Source organism: Cardiocondyla obscurior, linkage group LG17 (assembly GCF_019399895.1).
Source record: "Cardiocondyla obscurior isolate alpha-2009 linkage group LG17, Cobs3.1, whole genome shotgun sequence".
NCBI classification, from domain to species: domain Eukaryota; kingdom Metazoa; phylum Arthropoda; class Insecta; order Hymenoptera; family Formicidae; genus Cardiocondyla; species Cardiocondyla obscurior.
The window spans coordinates 4477507-4491273 of record NC_091880.1 but is presented as its reverse complement, the minus strand read 5'-3'; the positions used below and the strand labels follow the sequence as shown (position 1 = coordinate 4491273).

Genomic DNA, 13767 nt, shown 5'->3' with positions numbered 1-13767 from the left:
TCAGGAATTTTTTATTTACATTATATTCGCGTAGCATCTCCGAAATCACATTCGTTCGCACAAAATTCACGCTGAAACTTTTACCGTCGTTAATTTCGCGCATATATAGATGTATTGTTGCACACTGTGAACATCGTTTTAATATTGCAGACCTGTCAGCGCAATTCGGGATCGTTTTTTGCACCTGGTAAAAAAAAAAAAAAAAAAAAAAAAACGGGGTGAGGTTCGCGTTTTTAAGAATAGATTGCTATAAACCGCGACAAAACAGGGAGACAAAGCGAAAAAGAGAGAGGATGCTCAATGAAAACGCGAACGAGAAAAGGGTGGAGGGTGCGGATCGGACTTACAGCTCGACCGTTATTACGTGCACAGTTTCTTATTCCCCGCGGGGCGATACGCGTTCCATTCCCATTCAACGAATTTCTTGTCGCGTCGAGTAGGGACAGGATCGCTGTAGTTGTCGTTTCGGTACACGTAAAAGCGGTTGCATGGGGAGCAGTATACTGCGACGTGCCCGACGGTGGTTTGGAATATACCTTTGCGTGCATTTTCATGCACTTCGAAACGCGATAGCATAGATAATATAGTAATAATACTTCGCCATCTCAATAACCAGATATAAATTGGATTGTCTGCTATGGGAACATGGAAATTCCTTACGCGGTTAATGCCATAAATATCCTGCAACGTAATTTCAGTAATCTGACTTCGATCTTTTACGTTCAATAATAATAAAAATTCAGGAGATGTAACAAATGTCACTTTTTGTATGAAACTTATCGTTCTTGAACGTGTTTTTTTTTTTTATTTTTTTTTAATATAGCTAAAATAATAGAATTATTCGTAACACGAACAATTATTATGATACAATTTGTCTATGAGCAATTTATTTAGAAAGATTAACCAGTTTCGTGTTAGTTTAACAAATATCAAATATTCGTTCAAAGAGTTTTTATATAATGATAATCTGCAAATATAAAGAAGAAAACTGGCTAACTAGAATAATTTGCTGAGTTAATATACAGTGGATGGCGTCGAATGCGATGTTTAAATAGCATACTTTTGATAATAGCTCGACGATTCTACGGGAGAAGATATGGCCTTCCATTTCCCTCAGAGTTTCTCGCGTGTCCGTTTCGGGAAAATAGCGAATAATATGACTGAGCTAGATTCATACGAGGATAATGAAAATTTCTTGAATGGAGATACTTATCTACTTATTATAGCGACGACTTCGTACGGTCGGGCGCGCTTGAATTTCCTCCACTTCGCAGTAATCGCGTACACAATAAATGTTCTTCTCTAGCAAATTTCTCAATGTCATATCTCTTGCGTTAATATTACTCCTCTATTCGTCTGGTTTTCGCTTTCATGTCGTTGTTATATCCAGTACGAGCCATTTAGGCAAACATCTCGCTTTTCCTTCCACTTTTCGCATTTGACGATAATAGAATATAATAAATTTTTAATCCTAGGAGTAACAATAGTTGTCCGTTGTTATTCTAAATATAGTAATCATATCGTTTGTGTAATACAAGCAGGTATGTGTTTAGTTTACACATAAAAGTCTTACATAATGCTGCATCGTTTATAAACGCTTTGTTGAAGGAATGCAATTTCATATTTAATAAAGCATAAAAAATGGAGGGTCTTTTTTTTTCCTTGGTCAGTTATCATCGTATTCTTTTCCGTAATAACGATATGCATTTCCATTATTTAATAATAATAGAAGATAAATATAAATTTCAATGAAAGTTTTACGTAACTTATCGCCGTGAAAATAGCGAATATACGGAAAATCTCACGGGGATAAGCGGAAATGGCGAATGCAAGCCGTAGAGAAGGCGCCGGAGAAAATATTTTAACTTAGCTTTCGGCCTCGGCAGAAGACAGATCATATCCAAGCTTGGCAATCTACTTACGTCATAGCCAGAAAATTCTCCTTTTCCGGGTGGCCCCGGTGGACCTTGCGCACCCTTTTCACCGGGTATTCCGTCCCGACCCGGTTCGCCCTTCTGACCTTGCGGACCTTCCGGTCCCACTATTCCGATATCACCCTTGTCGCCTTTAGCCCCGGACGGACCCTGCAGTCCTCTTTCCCCCGGCGGTCCTGCCGCACCCTGAAACCGTGACATCAATTAAGCGTAATGCAATTATGCATAAAACGGTATTGACTATCCGACGAGCAGAAATGCTGAAAGTGATATAGGTTCTCGAAAAGATTAAATTTTATAAAAGCAATTATTAAAAAAAAAAGGGAACTTGAGAAGTTGTGTAACTCGAACGAGCAATTTATAAAATTTTTTATTTACACTTATATTTTAAAATTTCCTGCATTATTAGACGTTTCTCAATGTACAAAGATGTTAAATTAAAATTTGTTACAAGTAGCTCGAGTACATATACCTACGTATATCACCTTTAGCGCTTTAAATGTGAAAATCATGAGAATGAGAATCATTACCGTGAGACCCATTAAGCCCTGCTTGCCTGCCTGTCCGGGTACTCCTGGCTCACCCTTCGGCCCTTGTATCATCTTTGGCATTGTAAAGGAAGACATTAAGGCCGTGGCGTTGCAGGTGCAAGTGCCGGGGTCTCCCTTCTGACCAGGTGGTCCCTGTGGTATCTTCATTTGCGAATCCTTGAAACATCAATTAATTCATTTAACATTGCCATTGTGATTTAATACTACTTTAGTAAGTTATAATAGCATTTACCGCTAAGTATTAACCAACTATTTATCGTAATAATGAACAAAGGGCGATGTAATCAAGCTCCCACGATGTCTAAAAGCAAATACGCATATACATCGCGTACCAATAACAGCGGAAGATAGTAAGCACCGTGAAAGCGGCTTTGGTGTAATCAGCGTTACACGCGACAGGCGCCGCGCCGGTTCTCCGGTGTCGATGCTAAATTGACTCACGCGAATAACAAGATAAATGAGTGATCCCGGATTCAGGCGCATTCAGGCTGCCTTCAATATCGTACCTACCCTCGGATCTGCGGACGCGATCGCAGTCTCTATAGTTAATATAACGAGATGCGTGCGGAAAGCACAGGTATTTCCTCCGACGACTAATAAAATCATATAATGCAATATAAGTAGCTGAGCAAAATAGTATAATTTTGTATTTTATATATAACAATTTGCCGTCTTAATAAATTATTTTTTTTTAAGTACGTTCTACCACAAACAAAAATAGCGTTTGTAGAGATTATAAAACCAATTTTATAAATGAAATTAAAGTAATATTAGTCTTATTCGATGATTCAATTCATCTGCTATTAATGATTCGGCTGTACCTATATATTGTACATGTACTTAGACGTTATTGGGGAAAGCACAAGTATTCATCGGTTTTTGTGACTGTTTATCTTGAGATTAGTCTGTAAAAGAAGTTTCTTGATTGAATAATGCACTCACCTCGTCGTGACCAGGCGGGCCAGGAGGCCCCGGGGGACCTCTGACGCTCTCGCCCTTTTCCCCTTTGTCACCCTTCTCGCCTTTCGGACCTTTATCTGAAAAAGAACGAATGCGCCACCATAAGTCCGCGCAACTTCGTCGCGCTCTGTTTTGACACGCCAGAGTGATTTATGCGCGCGAAAAGTAGATTAAAAAAGTTTGCTTCATATTTTATCATCGTTTCTTCGACGCGATACCTCCAGCGTTGCACATTGACGTCGTATAGCGAAATTAATAAACGATTTTTAACACGCTGCCCTATCTTTGCTAAGCTAGAGATGTCAGATTATAAAAAAAAAAAAAAATAGAAAAAATAAGAATAATAAAAAAATAGGATATTGATGTTTCGGTGCGTTGATTAATTGGAAAACTGTCAGATTAAATCTGTCCCAAAATACTGATACGATATATTGATATTTTGAGATAGTTCCTATATCCTCGCAATAAATTAAGAAAATATCGCGCGCATGACAAAAGTTAATAAAAATATCCGATAATAAAAAAAAAGTTGATTAAAATTTTTCAATATAAAAATAAATATCTTGTTAAACAGTAAATGCAATTAGGTACATATGCTAAAGTTAAAAAAGAAAAAAAAATCAAATCGTATCAACTGTTTAATTAAAAAATATCAAACTAAAATAATTAATTAAATTAATTTGAATTAATCCAAAAGACACGTGACATATGAAATTTTATAAATTTGATGAACCCTCTTTTCACCGCGTTTTCTTTTTAATATATCTATGTCGAATAACATTTTTTCAATTGTAAAAAATGTAATTCAATAAAGCGTTACTTTATGAGCGATTGAAAAATCATTAGCACGGCTACTTGATGATCCTACTCACAATCAGGATTTGGAGGCGGGGGCGTGATGAATGGCGGTGGGTTACTCTCTTCACTTTTGTCTTCGTCCACATCTCGACTGATCTGAAAATGTATTACAAGCAGCGTCGATAAGATTAAATTTCACCATCTCGTTAACGATACATAATAGGACGAATATCGACGCGTTGTCGCCGTGCTCGATTGCTAATTCGGAATTTCGCGCAGATATGCGAATAAATGTCGTGTATTTTTTTTATTTAGGATTTTTAGCTGCGAGGCAGCGATCGATTTGTTTTATCAAGAGGCAACAGCTATTTGTCAACCGTTTACTTAAATGTTATGAAAATATACGCGGTCGCAATATCTGAAATAAATAATTTTTTTGCAGATTACATCGGATGCTGTAGCAAAGGACAAGAAGAGAAATCGATCTGATGCGCATTATCTACAAAATGGAATTTAAACGCTGCAACATGGAGAATATATGGTAACGTATTAGTGATAACATTAAACAGTATTAATACATATGCAATGAAACAATCTTAGGTAGCGTACGATGACTATTCTTACGTTTTCTCATATCTCAACTGTCACGAACGTCAACGCAAATTGTTAGTCAGTAGTATAAATGATCCAGCATGCGCCAGTTGTGTGAACAATGCAATGTCCAAGTAAAGTTCCTCAGACGTGATACCGGACCTGTCTTGTACGTTAAAAGCGAATAATACATCAAGCAGTGACGGTGATTAATGAAGTTCCAAGCCAATCAGGCAGTATGGTTAGCACACATGACACCAGCCCTAAGTGTTTTCCGATAATTATCGGTAACGACGGCGCTTTATCGGGCTGAGTCGACGTCCGAGGATTTTTCGGAGATCGAACGCGTTCTTGCATTATTAGCGTTATTACAAAAATTATTTCCTACTTGCGTTATTTTTTTTCGACAATCTAATACTTTGTTTTTTAATTTTTTTTTAACAATTTAATGAAAGAAAACTTTGTAGCGAATTACATTACTCGTTACATTAAAGGTTTTAAATTTTTTTTTTTTTTGATTGAGGATTTTGTAACTTTTTTTTAAATGTACGTTTTTTTTTATAATAGTTACATTGCGTATTCGATACAAACACGTGCACGTCCGAACAAAAAATACATTTATCGCATCTGTCGCGCTGTTGCAATAACGTGTAGTATCGAATAAAACAATAGGAGTAACCTCAGCATCTATTCGTATGTATACATTACATTTATTGGCGTATTATTCACAAGATTTTCGCGATTGTTATTTGTACGCCTCGCAGAGAATTTGTAGTGACATTACAAACGATTATGTTCGATGCTATTTATTTAATTAGTATCGTATTTGTTATCGCGAACCGACGAAAACGTGCGCGCTGTAGGAATACGGGCAGAGTTTCAGTTTCGGCGAGAGAGAAGTTTCGAGTCAGCCGCTGCGCTGCGCCGCACCGCGCCGGTACTCGTCATGTTTAATTCGTGCCTTTTTCCTCCTCATCTACGTTCGCGATGGTGGAATTACGCGGGCGTGCACGCGCATCCGTACGTACGTACGCGGGCCAAGAAAACGATCGGCACCGTGCCACCTGCCGCATGACCATATAGTAACACGTATGTGCAGCGTTATGACGGCACGCTGCCGCGGCGCAAACGCTTCGGGCGTTTACCATCGGAATCGTTCACCCGGTATATACCCTGATCAGCTCTCCCATGCACGACCGCGTCTTCGCATCCCGCCGCCGTACATTCCCGGGGCTTTCCGCGAGAGTGGGATTTTACGGGTGAAATAAATTCCCGCTCACCTCCGCGCGCGAAGAAAAGCTCCGCCATGCGCGCGGCAAGTTCTGCCGCGACCGAACTTGGACTGAATTTCCGGGCGGCAAGATCCCGCGAAGGATTCGGAATGACGCGGGATTGCTATCATAAGAATACGCATTTACCGCTATTTGTTCGCAATATCTCGTCAACTCTGCAGTCGGACCGGATAAACGTCGAATCGACTCACCGAACTGATCGTTGACGTTACCTATAATACAATATCGAACATGGTTTCCCCCTCGATTACTGAGCAGTAAAAATAAGTGATATTTTTTCGTGCCATATGTCTAGTGCCTATTAATAATCGTCGAAATATTTCAATCTCTTATCGATTTTTAATGATTATTAATTATTAGAAAGATTTTAGAAATAAAATTGACGTTTAATCGAACGAAATTAGAAACTATATTAAAATTGGCAAGCTTAATATACGAGATTTTTAAACGTTCACTTGATAATCATTTCGCATTCGCAAATTGATGTTTAATTACTTATCGATTGTACGAAAGAGTGATTACATATCGCGACGTAGAGAATCGTCAAAAGCAGGTACAATTGGTTATTATTAAAAAGCTAGACAGCTTTGGCATTTTTATGTTAGGATTTTTGTTTTAAAACGTTTTAAAAAAATCTGTTGTACGAGAGTACACATATTAACGTGGTACATGAATTTTATTCAACGTCTGGGAAAAAGTTTCTCAAAGACCATTTTTCTTAAAATGAATCGCCCTGCTTATAACAGATTACATGAATCGATGCCCCTGAATCAGTAATTTTGAACATAAATCGAATAACTGAATCTAATTTATTTATTATAATGCTTCGGATATTACCGCAAAGTTCGCAGAAATCGCAGATGCTGCAACTCTTTTTAAAGTAAACTCAACTTGATATAATTTATACGTGCATTGTTTCGGAAGTATGCCCAAATTTCATTCGGATCACGTCCAACTTTGTAATGACTATGAGTGGATGGCAAAGATGGAGTGGCGGTAGGACATTTCGGGTGAGCAAAGTTGCCAATGCGAAATCCTAACAGAATTTTCGAGATTATCCTGCCAGTATTTACGAGATTATCCGCGTAACCCAATTTCACGTTTTCTCTTTTCCTCTCCCCAAGCTTTCTCCTAATGACCGACAACTTTTAAGAAAGTTCTCATCAAAACTTTATTCCATTATAAGGATTAGTTAATTTGAAAGCAATAAACCATAAGATTATTAGTTAATGAAATAAAAAGAATATAGAAACTTAATTAAAAGACAAAATTAGAAGAGGTTATTATTTAAATATAGACATGCGTATATGTACATGTTTATTAAAAAATATTAAATTAAAATCCCGTTATGTTTAACAAGTTTCTTTTCTACGGCCAAGTTTTCGTGCACATGAATTTTTCAACCCAGTAGTAAATTAGTCAAGCTTCTCATTACAGCTTATAAGTTAGTATTTAAATATATTGTCAATATTAATTTAGTGGTGAAGTCCAATTTGCGTCAAACGTCTACCTTATTTAAATCAGCGTCGCCGGAACCATCGAACAAATTGACATCATAATCACCAGAAGCAAATTCTTCATCTGCTGAAAACTACAAAAATACGTGATATTAATAAGAATGTAACAAAATTATTAATTCGAGCAATTCCCTTCGATATATCAAGCCTCTCTCGCAATTTTAATACTTTTAATTTCATCATTTAATTTGTTTATTTCATATTTTTAATACTTTTAATACTTTTTATATTTTAATAATTTTTAATACTTTTAGTTTCTTTAAATACGATTCGTATACATATGTACACTAATACAAGCATAGCGTTTATTGGCGGCGACGGCGGCTAGCGTACGTGACTCTTCCTCTCTCCACCCCCTCCCACGGCCGCCGAGTGTGGGAGTAGTAGCGTTCTCCCCGCAGTCCTCCACGACCGGCGCTCAATGGCACATGTACGCGCGCGCTTCGTGTGAGATTCGACGCACACCACGACAAGGTCACGTAAGCTAGCCGCCGTCGCTGCAGCGAAACATCACATCGTCATTCGGTGTACATTAAATAATACAAAATATATTAACTGTAAGACTGTACGTAACGAGCATAAAGAACCAACGTGTTAGTCGTCGGGATGAGGTAAACAATAAACAATGAGCGAGGGCAGAGCTCGGTATACGGCGCGTCTCGCCCCCGCATTCCTTCGGAGCTTTAACAACGCACGTGGCGCAAATAGCGGAGCTCAGTGCGTGCCGATAATTACAATATTTAACGAATGCCGACGCGTATTGACTCTTCCGCGATCGATCTCTACGTCGAATTTTACGTAGAGAGTATTTAGGAAACCTAACACTTTGCTGAGACATAGAACTTGTAATTGTAACGTGGCAGTTTTTATTCTTAATACCTTGTCCATACTGTCGTCTTGCGAATCGGTTTATTGACTTTAAATTAAGGAGTAACTCCTTTTATGCGTACGAGTACGCTACGATGATGTAAACCCGGTACTTATGATGTTATCTAACCAAAAAACTCATGCTTTGTTCAGGTGATACTCCGAAGAGAAAGTTAACGTGTCGTCGCCGATATTATATGATGTATAAACTATTAAACGGTTCGTTGGGCGTTCGTTTCGGAAGTGCCGTTTAAGCAATCGGTAAATTTATAAACGGGAGTGCCGAATTCGCGCGATTGTAACTTATTTGTGATTTTCGCCAGTGGAACGAGAATAGATCCAGAACATCCGAACATCCTGAGAGGAGGTAGAGGCTTAGGAGAAGCATCGGGCTTCGGCGGAGCAACCTCGGGGTGAGAATTATTTCTTATTACATAAAATTCTATCGGTTAATGTAATCTTTTTTTTTTTTTTTTTTATTGGAAATAATAGAGAAATATCTACTAAGATAATAAAATCTTAAATTTTACAAAAGTTAATATGTAAATAGTATTAGAAATTTTTTTATTTTTAATTGTTTAATTAAAAAAATTAATTAGAGACACGTAAAATTTTTTATTTAATGTTAATACTGTCTTTAACTGTTTTTACAATTTATATTTTATTTGTATGTTATAGTGTCATCATAGCTGCCTAACTCCGCCGCTGCGCATCGAACTGGTGAGTCAAAAAAATTTTTTTTTAATTGCATTTTTATGATCAACTGCTCGGGTGTCTATGTATTACATGTTAAAAATGAGTAACATTGAGAAATAATTCGCGCAACTTGTACCCTGATGATCTAACACTCTAATTGTAAGCATAACTTTGATAGTCGGGACTTACTCAAAGCACGTACGAAGTGACCTAACAATTAAATCACTAGACTTCTTTTAGAATAGGACAAAATAGTTATATTTGTACGCAATTAAAAAGTTAATTTTAAAATTATATTGATCTTTCAATTAGATTCGATTTTTTTATGTCTTCGGCGTATTCGACTTCCTTCTTCGGTAAACACTCAAGAAAAAGATAAGACTTTAGCCTAGATAATGTTATTTTCTGTTAGCTTTCGTTAGTTCTCGTTAGTTTTAGTTCTTTGTCGCCGATGTAGCCAATAAGTTTGCTAAGGCAAACATTTAATTTCTCTCGCTTTAAAATTCAATTAATTTCATTGTAATTCAGAAAAGTTTTCTATATGTATATGATGAGAAAATTACGCGTGTTTGCATATTTTTTTTTACAGTAAAATATCGTATATATTAATATTCGATGAATATCCCACGACTTGCGTTTCGTGTTAATTTGAAAATGTGCGGTCTCTTTGAATAGTGTGGAAACGCGAATAAATACCTTATAATAATAGAGGAAATACAATTCTACGTACAGCACGGCATGCAATTGAAAATGTATTTATCTCGATTTTGATCAAATTAGATTTATCCGATCTTCTATATAGTAGCTGTGCATTTCATAGGTTTGGTATCAGTTTATACAACAATTTCCGGGATAATTTCATATACATCAGGTATCAGGGCATATCATGCCACAGATGAGCAAATAGGCATCTAAATAATCGCATCTATTGAACATAGTATTCGTATCACTACCTGTAATACTATCGCAGCTATAGATCGAATCGATTGACTTATGCCATTATACGTAGAGAATGATTAATTTATTTCAACGAAACATTATTTATTATAACACGTTTTAGTTCGCGAATGCGAGTTTTAAGGAATACAATTAATTTCTTCAATTAAACTTTATATAAGTTATCTGTAATCCATTCTGCTGATAGACATGTTTAGTAATTCGAAACTTTTTTTTATATACCATTTTCTCGTCGGCGTTGGTTGATTTCCGTTTAAATATCGGTATTTTCCTGAAATTTCTCGGAATCGGTATCGAATAAACGTATCTTCAAGAGCAGACCACTCGAAGGAAAGAGCACTCGACCTCGATCACAGACAAGCCCAAAATATTCGATGATATAGAGAGATAAAATATCGCTGCATTTGCAGTGAGTATTTCACGGTATCGAGTGGAGGTTAAGGTTCAAAGGTATTAGCTGTACGTTAATCTGTCTTCGAAGATAATTCCGTTTTGCATTTATGATAAAATATTAAAAAAATGAATTAATAATTTGTTTTCTGTAAACTTTAATTTTCGCGAAACACCGCTTTATCTCGACTATTATTTATTAAAAGTTTACTTTATATTTTTAATTTAAAAAAATATAGTGTTTGCTAAGTTCGGTAAAATGCATTATTTATTTTTAATATTTTCAATAACTAGCGAATAAAATTGTTATATAATTTTTTTTATCTCGCTGGGATAAAATATAGATTAAAAGTAATTTGTCCGTAGGACAAAGCTATTTATCTCACTTTTTAATGTTTTGTTAATCTCACATTTAAATATGCATTTTGCGCGAAACATGAGATCTCGGTAAAAATCTTTTAATTTTACGTACTAAGTACTGAGCAACGGATGAACGCGCAGCGTAAACTGTACACGTGGAAAAAGCACTGAAGAAGTACAGACATGTAAAATTTCGCGAAAGAGAGTATTATATGAGATGGCAACGGGCTGTAAAAGCGTTGAGCTTGACGAAATATAAATCCCAAAGCATATGGTGCGCGTGTGGCAGTTACACTTGTGTGACGCTAAATAATAATGTAAATTGAAGAACCGCGCGTCTGTCTCGCCTCGTACACGTACATAAAGCGATTGAACGATATTAATTAATTCAAGCCGCAAATTTTAATAAATTCCATACATATATCGGCCTCATATTTCAATTTAATATTACATGCAAAAAAAAAAAAAAACAATTGGTTATTCTAATATTCTTTATTAGTGTTCTTGCAAGTACCGCAAAGTTTAAGGGGTCGACGTTATTCCCGATTGCGAATAACGACGAATTATTATCACGTGTACACGTGCTTGCATATATAGGTTGCTTCTAAATTCATGGCCGCGAGCTGCAAATAACGATAATTCCAACTTGCCGCAAGTCACAAAAAGAAATAAAGCGCGTGGTAACTCGATTTACGCGAGCGCTCTTCGGGGATTTTTTTTTTTCTTTTTTCCCCTTTCTTTCTTTCTCCTGCTGGATTTTATACCTTTTTCGATACGCTTGTGTTTTATAGAAGGGCATTATCGGCACCCACGCGGTCTACGTGCGTTTAACCGTGTCTGAACAAATTTACATATGGCACGTGCAAAAGCGACTTTACATTTTCGTGAACGCGAGTGCGGAGACGCAAATCGCCTCTTCTGCATAGATTCGTAGTTTTCGATTAATAGAGATTGCTTGTAGAACGACACACGTAAGGTAGACGTGCGCTACAAAAGTTTCACGTGGGTTATTTTCAGACATAGCTCTTAATTAAACATTTGATACCTATTCTTTATTATTTAACCGCCAGACAGTTAAATTATATACTTCTTTTATTAAAAACTTAATGGAAAAATTATCTGTTTCATTAGAATTATCGATTTCCTATATACAAGACTTACAGCGATACACACCGAGTTCTATAGCCAAAGCTTTCAATAAAAGGAGGATCGTTTTTAATCGTTTAATATAAATAACTGAATATGGAATTCTTGAAACGTAGGAGTACCTTTTCAAGATTTACTCCGTGCAATGTCCAGTCAGGCGGATTTCACAATGACGTATTTCCGATATTTCAGCCAGATCGTAGTATGAATAATTCATACAGAAACTCCAAGTTTGATTGGGATATCGCGAAATGACGTCGAGTACTTCGATTTATATTTGATCCCACTTGATTTTAGTCTAAAAGGCGTAACGATACATTTTTTTTTTTTCTCTTCTACTTGTCACATAGTCTTGTAATATTCATTTGTCAATAGTAATTACTATCGGGAGTTAACGTCACTGCTTTCTTATGCATAATAGTAAGACGAACAAAATTAAAACGATATTCGTTCTACGCGAAAACGTGAATAATGAGAAATTCTTGCTAGAAAAGCTGGTCGAGTCTTTTATGTGAAATTTAAGCTGCGAATTTTTTGGATTAGCCGCGGACTTTATATTAAGCTCGGAGAACATGTATTCCCAAGTCTCGTAGAACAGTCACTATCTCTTCTTACCCTCTTTCTCTTCTTCTCCTTATTGTACGCTTTCTTCATTTTTGCTTTATCTCTCTCTCTTTCGTCTTCGAAAATGTATTTAACGTCCCATGAAATTAAAATGTCGTCGCCATCGTCAGAAGAATGAGAAACAGTTTCAGTCTTCTACATCGTGACATTTACTCTATCACAAATTTACATTACTCGCTCTTCATAATTATTATCACTTTGCAATATACGTATATATTTTACCGCAAGTATTTTATAATACCTATCATTAGCCATATTTTGTGGTGCAACAAATTTAACATTTTTCGTAACAAGAATATTTTTAATATTTTTACAAGCGCAAATTTGTCTTTTTTTTTTTGGAACGTTGGCTAAATACTTTTTATCCAATATTTTTATTATACATAGATATTTAGCTCGTCTTTCGTTGTAAAAATTTTATCCTGTTAAACTTTTCAATTGTTTGATTCACAAAAAAAAAAGAAAAGAAAAAAAATACATTAAACTCAATCAAATTAAAATGACGTATTAGAAATGCTTTTCTTCGTAATCTCTGTAACCCTTTTAGCACTTTTGTTCACATGCACGAGTTAGAATCGATATTTACTTATTGCCACGAGAGAAATGTATTACACTCCATTCTTTACCTATTTACTATCTAAACAAATTTAGTGTACCAAGCCAATTATACAGCTTAAAACTTATCCTGCTATTTTCTTGTTTAAAGATTTGATTAAACTGGCGCGGGTTAACCGAATTATAATTAGAAGTCGTGTATCTCGTGTTTAATTCGTTCCGTAAATTTGTCGGGTAAATAAACCATCGTGCTGAAAATACCACCCTCGATGATTAGAATTCACGAGGATCCGACACACCTCTCTCGGTGGTAACGCCGTGATTCCGTTGCCGTCATTTTCGTCTCTTTGCTTTTCTCGCCCATTTGTTTCGCCGCTCTCAGGATCAGCCAATCTTCACGCCTTCGCCGTGAGATAGCGATCGGCCCTATCGCAACGATCCGCTGATATCGTGCTGGGGCCTTTTGTTATCGCTTTATTTTTGGTCGACACGGACAATTTAGCCGGCAAAACGTCCACTTTTGTAGCCG

General features: G+C 36.4%; 1 protein-coding gene across 7 annotated transcripts in view; it reads right to left on the bottom strand.

Moving 5' to 3' along the window:
- Window positions 1-13767, bottom strand: part of Mp (collagen XV/XVIII-type protein multiplexin) — a 193641-nt gene that overhangs the window by 11744 nt on the left and 168130 nt on the right. For 4 of the 7 annotated variants that reach the window (XM_070668210.1, XM_070668208.1, XM_070668209.1 and 1 more), the window contains exons 6-10: window positions 7637-7717; window positions 4318-4399; window positions 3428-3522; window positions 2465-2641; window positions 1923-2120 (exon numbers count right to left, since the gene is read on the bottom strand). In XM_070668210.1, the coding sequence (XP_070524311.1) occupies window positions 1923-2120; window positions 2465-2641; window positions 3428-3522; window positions 4318-4399; window positions 7637-7717 (633 nt within the window). The remainder of the gene's footprint in view (window positions 1-1922; window positions 2121-2464; window positions 2642-3427; window positions 3523-4317; window positions 4400-7636; window positions 7718-13767) is intronic. The other 3 variants (XM_070668211.1, XM_070668215.1, XM_070668214.1) reach the window with 1 other exon arrangement.